Here is a 12,448-nt window from a genome sequence, read left to right on the forward strand (position 1 = left end):
TGGGAAGGTGTTAGGCACCCACTACGTCCTAGGTACTCCTAGGGAGCCCTTTTCACACTTGTTGTAATAAATTGTTATTTGTTATGACATAAATATTGTGCAAACATGATTGGGATGATGAGAAAAGAATGTACAATTTTATTATTTTTGTGTTCGAACGGATGAACCCGCTGCCTACGTACCTTCCATCAAAGGTAAGTGTAACACCCCGAATATTGTTGGACTAATTCAAATATTATTTTAATATGATTATTTGAAGGTAAAATGATTTATTAAATAATATTGGGAATTATTATTATTATTATTATAGATGTTAATTATTTAATAACAATTAAATAAATAAATGGAATATGAAGAGTGGAAGGGTAAAAGTGGAATTTGGATAAAAAGAGGCCAAAGGGAGAACTTAGGGTGTTTTCACGTATTGTTGCCTCAGAGTCAGAAAAAGGGAGAAACGCTGAAGAGAAAGAGAAGGAAGAGGAAAAGGCCAAAGATTGCTCAGAGCTTCCTTCAATCCAAAGAGGTAAGGGGTCTGAACCTTATTAAACGATAATATGCGAGCAAATTCATGATATATGTTGGATTGTTGATAGATTTTGGGGATTTTAGGGAGATTGGGAAAGTTGGGGTTTTGATGGAAATCCCCGATTTGTGAGTTTCGTTGAGTTATATGCTTTATAACCGAAGTATGTTGTGTATGTATGACTGTTAAATGTTGATATTGGGTTGTTAGCTGTGGAGTATGAGTTATGGCAAGTAGAGAAGCAAAGCTGCGCTAGGTTCTGTAGCAGAGGGTTTCTGTTCGCGCGCGATTCGCGGCGCGAAGCCCAGTTCGCGGCGCGAACTGGGCAGAATCCAGAGGAGTTCTGGAACGCACCGTTCGCGGCGCGAACCCTGCTGCGCGGCGCGAACTGTGCTGTGCAGAAGTTGATGTTGGCGAGTTTTGGGTACGTTGAGTTGCGAGACTCTTAGTAAGTCGCGGTATTTGTATTATAAACAATTAATAGTGATTGTATGATTGTGTATGAGGTATTTATGATGATGAGATGTTGAATTTACGTGTTTAGTTATAAATGTGTTATGTAACGATGTGATATCGTTGTAATATTGTTGTTGTTTTGTTGAGTGTGTGTCATGTTATTAATGATGATGATAACATGACTATATGATGTTGTTGTTGCTATGTTGATTATGATGCATGTTTGATGTGCATGCATTCATGAAAGGCCGATGCCTAGTGATGAACGGACTGAGTTCCAATGATGTTGTTGACTCCGGGCTTGTTGAGAGGCTTGGTTCCTTGCGGGGAACTCGGATTCTATGGTGATGAATCTGGGAGTGGTGATCCTATAGTTGGTCACAAAATGGGTATACCGAGTCGTGTTGAGTCATGCATGGGTGTGTGCATTGCATTTGATATGTTGTTTTGTTGATGTTCATGAGTATGATGATTATGACGAGCTGTGTTGGCATATGTGAAATATATTTATGTTTATATTTCTGTCGTTATATTATTATTTAATAATGTAATTCTCACCCCTTCTGCATGTGTTTATGTTCATCTATGATGAGCAATGTGCAGATAAAGAAGAGTAGCTATTGTTGAGGTTTGAAGAATAAGTGTAGAGTTATTCTGCAGAGTCGAGTCAAATGCTCTGGTCATGTGACACCGGGGTTATGGGATTCGATAGATAATTGGTTATTATTTACGTTGTTTAGGATGACTAATATGTTGAGATGTTTTGTTGAGATAATGTTGAAACATTATTATTAATTGTTATATGATGAATGATAATATTGGTGTTGTTGTCCGCTGCGAAGTTTTAATAAAATAAATAATATGTTTTTGTTGTGATGTGATAAAAGTATTATGTTGTAAGAAATGTAAACTCTTCTACATGTTGTACTCTGATAATCTATTTAAATATGTCGTTTGGGTAGAAGGGTGTTACATTAGTGGTATCAGAGCCTAGTCAGTCCAGTCGAGTCATAATGTGATGTTTTCCCTGTTGGTCGATTAGTGTAAATGACACTGTCGATATTTAACGGTTGTAGTGGTGTTGTGCAGAGTATGGCTGGAGAAAATGACCGTGCGATTGCTGAGGCTTTGGCTGCTATGGCGCAGGCTATGCAGGCGCAGCAGAATCCGCCGGTCGACGAGTTTAAGAATTTGGGAAGGTTTCTGAAGAATAACCCTCCTACATTCAAAGGGCGCTATGATCCAGATGGTGCTCAGATTTGGCTGAGGGAAATTGAGAAGATTTTCTGGGTGATGACGTGTAATGAAGCGCAGAAGGTGCAGTTTGGTACGCATATGTTATCTGAAGAGGCTGAGAACTGGTGGGATAACACTCGCCAGAGAATCGAAGTACCAGGTGCTGAGATGACTTGGGAAAGGTTCAAGACGGTCTTTCTGGAGAAATATTTTCCTGCTGATGTGCGATGTAAGAAGGAGATGGAATTTCTAGAACTGAAGCAGGGTAACATGTCTGTTGCTGATTACGCTTCGAAGTTTGAGGAGCTGGTGCAGTATTGTCCTCATTATAATGACGCTGGTGCTGAGGGATCCAAGTGTGTCAAGTTTGAGAACGGGTTGCGTCCCGAGATCAAACAAGGCATTGGTTACCAGGAGATTCGTAGGTTTCCTACACTGGTTAATAAGTGCAGGATATTTGAGGAAGATAGCAAGGCTAGGACTGCCCATTACAAGAGTCTTAGTGAGAAGAAGAATAAGGATCGTGGTGGTCCTTATGCATCTCCGAATGGTAAAGGTAAGCAGAAAGTGGTAGATGAGAAGAAGCCAAGTGGGGGAGGATCTCTCATAGCTGGTAAATGTTTCAAGTGTGGCGAGCCAGGCCACCGTGCTGACAGCTGTACCAATAAAGTGCTGAGATGTTTCCGATGCGGTCAGGCTGGTCATAGAGTTACTGAATGTAAGGATGCTGGTCCGACATGTTTTAATTGTGGCGAGAAAGGCCATATCAGTTCGCAGTGCTCGAAACCGAAGAAGGCGGCTACTGCAGCTCATACTACTGGTAGGGTGTTTGCTCTGAGTGGGGCTGAAGCTCCTAAAGAAGATAATCTGATTAAAGGTACTTGCTTGATTAATAATGTTGAATTGCTTGCTATTGTTGACACTGGTGCTACTCATTCGTTTATTTCGTATGAGTGTGCGACTAGGATTGGTGTGATTATGTCGTCCCTAGGCGGAAGTATGGTGATAGATACTCCTGCTAATGGTTCTGTGGAGACTTCTGTTGTCTGTCGAGGTTGTCAGTTGACGATCTTTGAGAGAGAGTTCGTGGTTGATTTGGTGTGCTTACCCTTGCACCAAATTGATATTATTCTGGGAATGAATTGGCTAGAATTCTATGGCGTGTCTATCAACTGCTATAGAAAGACGGTGCAGTTTTCTGAAGTTGGTGAGAATGATGAGGCAAGATTTCTATCTGCTAGGCAGGTGGGGGATTTTGTGAAAGATGAAGCCCAGATATTCGCTTTATTTGCGTCTCTGCAAGCGGATAAGAAAGTGGTGAGTGTAGATTTGCCTGTTGTCTGTGAATTTCAGGATGTGTTTCCGGAGGATGTAAGTGATTTACCTCCAGAACGTGAAGTCGAATTTGCCATTGACTTAGTACCAGGTACGAGTCCAGTGTCGATGCCTCCTTATAGAATGTCGGCAACTGAATTAGTTGAATTGAAGAAGCAACTTGAAGAATTGCTTGAGAAGAAGTTTGTGCGTCCAAGTGTTTCTCCTTGGGGTGCACCAGTATTGTTAGTGAAGAAGAAAGAAGGTACGATGAGGTTGTGTGTCGATTATCGGCAGTTGAATAAGGTGACTATCAAGAATCGGTATCCATTGCCGAGGATTGATGATTTGATGGACCAGTTGGTTGGAGCTCATGTTTTCAGTAAGATTGATTTGCGGTCGGGTTATCATCAGATCCGAGTGAAGTCAGATGATATTGCGAAGACTGCTTTCCGTACGAGGTATGGTCATTATGAATACACTGTGATGCCGTTCGGTGTGTCTAATGCTCCAGGCGTGTTTATGGAGTATATGAATCGTATATTTCATCCGTACCTTGATAAGTTTGTTGTGGTGTTCATAGATGATATATTGATATATTCTAAGACGGAAGAAGAGCATGCAGGACATCTGAGAATTGTTTTGCAGGTGTTAAGAGAAAAGAAATTATATGCAAAGTTATCTAAATGTGAGTTCTGGTTGAAGGAAGTGAGTTTCCTTGGCCATGTGATTTCGAGTGGTGGGATTTCTGTTGATCCTGCTAAAGTTGATGCTGTATTACAGTGGGAGACTCCGAAGTCTGCTACTGAGATACGCAGTTTTCTGGGGTTAGCTGGTTATTATCGCAGATTTATTGAGGGCTTCTCTAAGTTGCATTGCCGTTGACGCAGTTGACTAAGAAGGGTCAAGTGTATGTGTGGGATGCAGCTTGTGAAGCGAGTTTTGTTGAGTTGAAGAGGCGGTTGACCAGTGCTCCAGTGTTGATCTTGCCTAATCCTGGTGAGTCCTTCGTTGTTTATTGTGATGCTTCTTTGATGGGTCTTGGTGGTGTTTTGATGCAGAATGGTAAAGTTGTAGCATATGCTTCTAGACAGTTGAAAGTTCATGAGAGGAATTATCCTACGCATGATCTAGAACTTGCAGCTGTTGTATTTGTGTTGAAAATGTGGAGGCATTATCTGTATGGTTCCAGATTCGAAGTGTTTAGTGATCACAAGAGTCTGAAGTATCTGTTTGATCAGAAAGAGTTAAATATGAGGCAGAGAAGGTGGTTAGAATTACTGAAGGATTTCGACTTTGAATTGAGTTATCATCCCGGTAAGGCTAATGTAGTTGCAGATGCACTGAGTAGAAAGTCTCTACATATGTCTATGATGATGGTTCGGGAGCTTGAGTTAATTGAACAGTTCCGTGATATGAGTTTGGGTTGTGAAGTTTCCGCTGATAGTGTAAAGTTGGGTATGCTGAAGTTGACTAGTGGAATTCTGGAAGATATTCGGAATGGTCAGCAAGTTGATGTCGCTCTAGTTGATCATATTACTATGGTTAACCAGGGTAATGGTGGTAATTTTGAGATTGATGAGAATGGCATCCTGCGATTTAAAGGTAGAGTTTGTGTTCCTGAGGGTCTGAATTGAAAAAGAGTATTCTTGAAGAGGGCCATAGGAGTGGATTGAGTATCCATCCAGGTGCAACTAAAATGTATCAAGATTTGAAGAAGTTGTTTTGGTGGGCTGGTATGAAAAGAGATGTTGCTAAGTTTGTGTATGCCTGTTTGACTTGTCAGAAGTCAAAGATTGAGCATCAGAAACCGGCAGGTATGATGCAACCTTTGAAGATTCCTGAATGGAAGTGGGATAGCATTTCCATGGATTTTGTGACGGGATTGCCGAGGACGGTGAAAGGTAATGATTCTATTTGGGTGATTGTGGATCGATTGACTAAGTCGGCGCATTTCTTGCCGATGAAGATTAATCACTCTTTAGAGAAGTTGGCAGAGTTGTATATTGAGGAGATAGTGAGGCTGCATGGTATTCCATCCAGTATTGTGTCTGATAGAGATCCCAGATTTACTTCTAGATTTTGGGAAAGTTTGCAGAAAGCGTTGGGGACTAAGTTGAGGTTGAGTTCAGCTTATCATCCTCAGACTGATGGTCAGACTGAAAGAACTATCCAATCCTTGGAGGATTTGTTGAGAGCTTGTGTGTTGGAGCAGAGTGGTTCTTGGGATAGTTATTTGCCGTTGGTGGAGTTTACTTATAATAATAGTTTTCATGCTAGTATCGGTATGGCTCCATATGAAGCATTGTATGGTAGGAGGTGTAGAACTCCATTGTGTTGGTATGAATCAGGTGAGAGTGTTGTACTCGGACCTGAGATTGTGCAGCAGACGACTGAAAGGGTTAAGATGATTCAGGAGAAAATGAAGATTTCTCAGAGTCGTCAGAAGAGTTATCATGATAAGAGGAGGAAGGCACTTGAGTTCCAAGAGGGAGATCATGTGTTCTTGAGAGTTACTCCGACGACAGGTGTGGGTAGAGCTTTAAAGTCTAAAAAGCTTACTCCGAGGTTTGTGGGTCCGTATCAGATTTTGAAGAGGGTTGGGGAAGTGGCGTATCAGATAGCTTTACCGCCGTCGCTTTCTAATCTGCATGATGTGTTTCATGTATCTCAGTTGAGAAAATATATTGCAGATCCTTCGCAGGTTGTTCAGTTGGATGATATCCAGGTGAGGGATAATTTGACCGTTGAGGTGTTGCCAATTCGGATAGATGACCGAGAAGAGAAGACCCTGAGAGGTAAGAAGATTGCTCTAGTGAAAGTTGTTTGGGGAGGTCCAGCTGGTGAGAGCTTGACTTGGGAGCGTGAAGATCAGATGAAGGAGTCGTATCCGGCTCTATTTGCTTGAGGTATGTTTTCGAGGACGAAAACTTCTAAAGTGGGGGAGAGTTGTAACACCCCGAATATTGTTGGACTAATTCAAATATTATTTTAATATGATTATTTGAAGGTAAAATGATTTATTAAATAATATTGGGAATTATTATTATTATTATTATAGATGTTAATTATTTAATAACAATTAAATAAATAAATGGAATATGAAGAGTGGAAGGGTAAAAGTGGAATTTGGATAAAAAGAGGCCAAAGGGAGAACTTAGGGTGTTTTCACGTATTGTTGCCTCAGAGTCAGAAAAAGGGAGAAACGCTGAAGAGAAAGAGAAGGAAGAGGAAAAGGCCAAAGATTGCTCAGAGCTTCCTTCAATCCAAAGAGGTAAGGGGTCTGAACCTTATTAAACGATAATATGCGAGCAAATTCATGATATATGTTGGATTGTTGATAGATTTTGGGGATTTTAGGGAGATTGGGAAAGTTGGGGTTTTGATGGAAATCCCCGATTTGTGAGTTTCGTTGAGTTATATGCTTTATAACCGAAGTATGTTGTGTATGTATGACTGTTAAATGTTGATATTGGGTTGTTAGCTGTGGAGTATGAGTTATGGCAAGTAGAGAAGCAAAGCTGCACTAGGTTCTGTAGCAGAGGGCTTCTGTTTGCGCGCGATTCGCGGCGCGAAGCCCAGTTCGCGGCGCGAACTGGGCAGAATCCAGAGGAGTTCTGGAACGCACCGTTCGCGGCGCGAACCCTGCTGCGCGGCGCGAACTGTGCTGTGCAGAAGTTGATGTTGGCGAGTTTTGGGTACGTTGAGTTGCGAGACTCTTAGTAAGTCGCGGTATTTGTATTATAAACAATTAATAGTGATTGTATGATTGTGTATGAGGTGTTTATGATGATGAGATGTTGAATTTACGTGTTTAGTTATAAATGTGTTATGTAACGATGTGATATCGTTGTAATATTGTTGTTGTTTTGTTGAGTGTGTGTCATGTTATTAATGATGATGATAACATGACTATATGATGCTGTTGTTGCTATGTTGATTATGATGCATGTTTGATGTGCATGCATTCATGAAAGGCCGATGCCTAGTGATGAACGGACTGAGTTCCAATGATGTTGTTGACTCCGGGCTTGTTGAGAGGCTTGGTTCCTTGCGGGGAACTCGGATTCTATGGTGATGAATCTGGGAGTGGTGATCCTATAGTTGGTCACAAAATGGGTATACCGAGTCGTGTTGAGTCATGCATGGGTGTGTGCATTGCATTTGATATGTTGTTTTGTTGATGTTCATGAGTATGATGATTATGATGATTATGACGAGCTGTGTTGGCATATGTGAAATATATTTATGTTTATATTTCTGTCGTTATATTATTATTTAATAATGTAATTCTCACCCCTTCTGCATGTGTTTATGTTCATATATGATGAGCAATGTGCAGATAAAGAAGAGTAGCTATTGTTGAGGTTTGAAGAATAAGTGTAGAGTTATTCTGCAGAGTCGAGTCAAATGCTCTGGTCATGTGACACCGGGGTTATGGGATTCGATAGATAATTGGTTATTATTTACGTTGTTTAGGATGACTAATATGTTGAGATGTTTTGTTGAGATAATGTTGAAACATTATTATTAATTGTTATATGATGAATGATAATATTGGTGTTGTTGTCCGCTGCGAAGTTTTAATAAAATAAATAATATGTTTTTGTTGTGATGTGATAAAAGTATTATGTTGTAAGAAATGTAAACTCTTCTACATGTTGTACTCTGATAATCTATTTAAATATGTCGTTTGGGTAGAAGGGTGTTACAGTAAGGATCAAAACGCCGTAGTTCGGCTAAAAGATTTCCAAAAAGTTGGTGGATTCAATTTTAAACACAAGCACTGAGGCTTTTCATTATCAATGGGAGAAAACTCGACCAAAAACAACATCCACCATGCGAGGATAGCTTCGACGTACTAGAGGGGTTAGCCCTGTTTTCAGTACGGAAGTCTTACTGTCGACTCACTAAGGATAGGCAAGATTTACATCAACCACAAAGATAATTGAAACCTATGGCTAATGCATGAAAAGATTAACAATGGACAAAGCCAAAACAAGTGAATGAGTGAAGTTAATTGATTGTGATTATGAAAATGGAGTCAAAGTATGATTAAGATTGATTCAAAGAAGTATTATGAAATGGAGTTTGAAAAAGAAGTCAAGGACTTGAGTCCAGGTTTTTAGTTTGAAAACATGAAGATGTTTGCACAATATCTATGTCAAGTTGGAAATCAAAGTGTGAAAAGGTTTAGGACATAATGAATGAATGGATGAAGATGGATTGTAAAACTTCTTAGAAGGTTCACCTCTTGAAATCATATAGGGGATGATTCAAGTGTGTCCTTTGGAATAAGCAATGGATAATAACAAACAAACAAGAAAGTCAACAAAAGCGGATATCGGATGCCAATCACTGGGCTTATACCAATCTCCTAAAATAAAACTGGATATCAGATGCCACTCAATGGTCTTACACTAATCTCCTCAAACAAAGAAATAAAAGGTGGATACCGGATACCAATAGATGGATTTACACCAGTCTCCTAAAACAGAAATGGATATCAGAGGCCACTCAATGGTCTTACACTAATCTCCTAAAACAAAATGAAACTTGGATACCGGATGCCAATCTGTCTGGGCTTACACCAATATCCAACATATGATCATAGGAAAGCAAATGCCAACTAGCAGGGACTTACAGTTGCAACCTCACATAAACAAAGAAAAACAAAACATGGATGTCAGATGCCAATCTGTCTGGGCTTACTCTAACCTCCACAGTATGGTCCTAGGAATACAAATGCCAACTTGCAGGGACTTACAGTTGTATCCTCACATACAAACAAACAAAACAACATGTGATCATAGGAGAGCAAATGCCAACTTGCAGGGACTTACAGTTGCCTCCTCACATACAATCAAATGCATCAAGCAAAGAGATGAGTGGCCAATGTGATGGTCTTATACTCACTTCCATATCATAGGAGCAATGGCCAATTGTCATACCCCGATTTTGCTCCTGAATTTTTTATGTTTGTGTGGCATGCTTGGCCTAACTTTACTTTGGTTTTGTATGAGGTTTGTGGTCTTGATCCAAAGCCATGGTGTTGTGATTGTGGATATTTCTATGGTTTAGGTCATCTGAACAACCAGGTTTCTTGTGTGGCAAGCCACTTACTAGTCATGTTATTGGTTCATGGATACTATGCCAAAACCCTAACCTTATGGTCTCATTTCATGTTTTTGTTCATACACATTATCGGTCAAGTTATTTTCTTTCCAAAAGTCAAACATTCAAGCCAATTGTGAAAACAATCTCCAATCATTTTTTTCAAACCATTCCCATCCATTTCATCCATTTTAAACCAGTACATTTGATTCCATACAGAAAATACAATTTGGCATTTTTTTTGACCAACTGTTGACTTCAGTCTACAGTTGACTTTTTTGGTCAACTTTGACCAAAGTCAACCCAAAAATTCACCCATAATTGTCCATTGAATATCCATTTACAAAGCATATCATAAAGAAGAAATGCAGTCATTTTCTCCCAAAATCAAGACATGTAAATAAAAGTATACAAGAGATATATCATGTCCTAAAGTTTGAATACAAGTAGGAAAATATAAATAACAAGATGCAACTTCCCATGCCTAAATATTGTCACAAATCTGCTGGCTCCTGTTTTGATCTTTCTAATTGTGATATACTTCCAAGGTTTCCGCGTGGTTTTGCCTGTAAGGTCGAAGAATGCTCGTGGACAGCAGGGCTCATATCCAATCAAACTGTTTTACACCTCCAACATGCCCATTATTCTTCAGTCTGCCCTTGTTTCCAATCTCTACTTCCTTTCCCAGCTGCTACACAGAAAGTATGCCGGAAACTTCATTGTGGATCTGTTGGGAAAATGGAAGGAATCTGAATATGGAGGCGGTCACTCTATTCCTGTTGGTGGCATTGCATACTATATAACTGCACCCTCTAGCTTAGCTGATATGGCAGCCAATCCTTTCCATGCACTGTTCTACCTGGTGTTTATGCTGTCAGCCTGTGCCTTGTTCTCCAAAACTTGGATTGAAGTCTCTGGTTCATCTGCTAGGGATGTTGCCAAGCAGTTGAAGGAACAACAAATGGTTCAAGCAGGCCATCAACAACAGCTCTTTCGAATCTATACAGACACCCGTGCCGCAGTCCTGGAGCAAAGTCTAAGAAAGCTAGGTGTTGAGAGGCTGAGTAAGGAGGCTGTTCAATCCGTTGTTCCTGCAAGAATAACCTTAGCATTGAAAGGTGATATTTTCTATGAATATTTATCTTCAATGCGCCAAATTTCAAGGTCAGAAGCAGTCAGTGTTTCACAATGTGTTGAAAAGTCGCATCAGTTGAAAACAGTCAATAACAGGGTTAGAGCAATTTCGCTCTGGTATACAACATCCAGCAAACACAACTCACCTTGTAAGGCCAAATGCAAACCCCACACAAATGAATGCAACGGCACCGAAACCGAAACTGCATTCGTCAGGCCTGCAACAATATCTTCTGGATAACCGAAAATCACCCTGCAAAAGAAAGATTGGGGTTAACAAGCTGAAGAACTAAACTGAAATTCATCAGGCACCATATGACTTGCAGACCTGCACTTGGCTGCACAATTGGGGCTCATGGCTACTTAATTGAACAATTCATGAAGGATGAAGTGAATGATAGAACAGATGAATGTGGTGGATCCATTGAGAACCGCTGTCAATTTGTTTTGGAAGTTGTTGAAGCTGCTGTGAATGAAATAGGGGCAGATAAAGTTGGAATAAGATTATCACCTTTTGCAGAACATTCAGAATGTGGAGACTCTAGTCCTAAAGAATTGGGACTTTATATGGTGAATGCTCTCAATAAATATAATCTTCTTTACTGTCACATGGTGGAACCAAGAATAAAATCTGCTTTCGAAGTGGTTGATAATAGTCCTCACAGTTTGGTGCCAATGAGAAAGGCTTTCAATGGAACTTTCATAGTTGCAGAACAATGACACCAAGATGCATACAAATCACATTCTACACCGCGATGTCAAGTGTTCAAATATATTCTTGACAAAAGATCAAGATATACGTCTAGGTGACTTTGGTCTTGCTAAAATGTTGACAAGTGATGATCTTGCTTCTTCGATTGTGGGGACTCCGAGTTATATGTGCCCAAGACTTCTTGCTGATATACCGTATGGGTCTAAGTCAGATATATGGTCTTTGGGATGTTGTGTATATGAAATGGCTGCGCACAAACCAGCTTTTAAAACTCTCGATATGAAAGCACTAATTAACAAAATAAACAAGTCGTTAGTGTCCCCGCTTCCAACGGTTTATTCTGGTACTTTTCGAGGCATGGTGAAGAGTATGCTACAGAAAAATCCCGAGCATAGGCCGAGCGCTGCGGAGCTACTAAATCATCCACATCTTCAACCTTATATACTTAAAGTTCATCTGAAGCTAAACAACCCCAGAAGAGGTACTTTTCCATTCCAATGGACCGACTCGAACCATGCTAGGAGAAGTCGATTTGTAGAACCGGAATCCGTTTCCACTTTCTCTGGCAGAGTTAAGCAATTGTCATTCAGTAACGACAGGGGCTTGAATCCTAGTATTTCTGGAACTGAAGTAGGTTCTCTGTGTTCTACTCAAAGAGCTCAAGGATTCTCTACTCATTCAAAACATTATGAGCTATCCATTGGCTGTGTCCGTGAAGAACAAAATGCTAACAAACCATAACAGTCAATGTAAAAATCATCTGAGGTTACTGCTGCACTTCGTATTACTGATGGAGACAAATGGTGTTGATCATGTTGCCGAAGGGTTGTACCGCTGGCTGTGATGTTGCAGGTTTTGTTATGAACTGGTTCGAAGTCGTTATTGCCGTTGAAGAGTTTTGGTCATGAAGGGTTATCCGGTGGGTTGATACGGTTGAAGACAGTTAGAAGTTGTTCTGT

At 40.2% G+C, this 12,448-nt stretch overlaps 1 protein-coding gene and 1 long non-coding RNA gene across 2 annotated transcripts; one reads left to right on the forward strand and one right to left on the reverse strand.

Annotated features, from left to right (window-relative positions):
• Positions 1–9,998: 9,998 nt before the first annotated feature.
• On the reverse strand, positions 9,999–11,571 carry LOC127087911 (uncharacterized). Its single transcript, XR_007790077.1, has 2 exons — positions 10,924–11,571; positions 9,999–10,734 (listed from the first exon to the last, which is right to left on the reverse strand). It is a non-coding gene; the product is annotated as an uncharacterized LOC127087911 (long non-coding RNA).
• Positions 11,572–11,603: 32 nt separating this feature from the next.
• Positions 11,604–12,230, forward strand: LOC127078981 (serine/threonine-protein kinase Nek4-like). The gene has a single exon (XM_051019398.1). The coding sequence runs from the start codon at positions 11,604–11,606 to the stop codon at positions 12,228–12,230; it is 627 nt and encodes a 208-aa protein (XP_050875355.1).
• Positions 12,231–12,448: the final 218 nt, after the last annotated feature.

This window comes from Lathyrus oleraceus, chromosome 5 (genome assembly GCF_024323335.1).
Source record: "Lathyrus oleraceus cultivar Zhongwan6 chromosome 5, CAAS_Psat_ZW6_1.0, whole genome shotgun sequence".
NCBI lineage: Eukaryota > Viridiplantae > Streptophyta > Magnoliopsida > Fabales > Fabaceae > Lathyrus > Lathyrus oleraceus.

Bases quoted from the DNA above. Each gene is read 5' to 3' on its own strand.
- LOC127078981 (XM_051019398.1), top strand. From the start codon at position 11,604: ATGTTGACAAGTGATGATCTTGCTTCTTCGATTGTGGGGACTCCGAGT.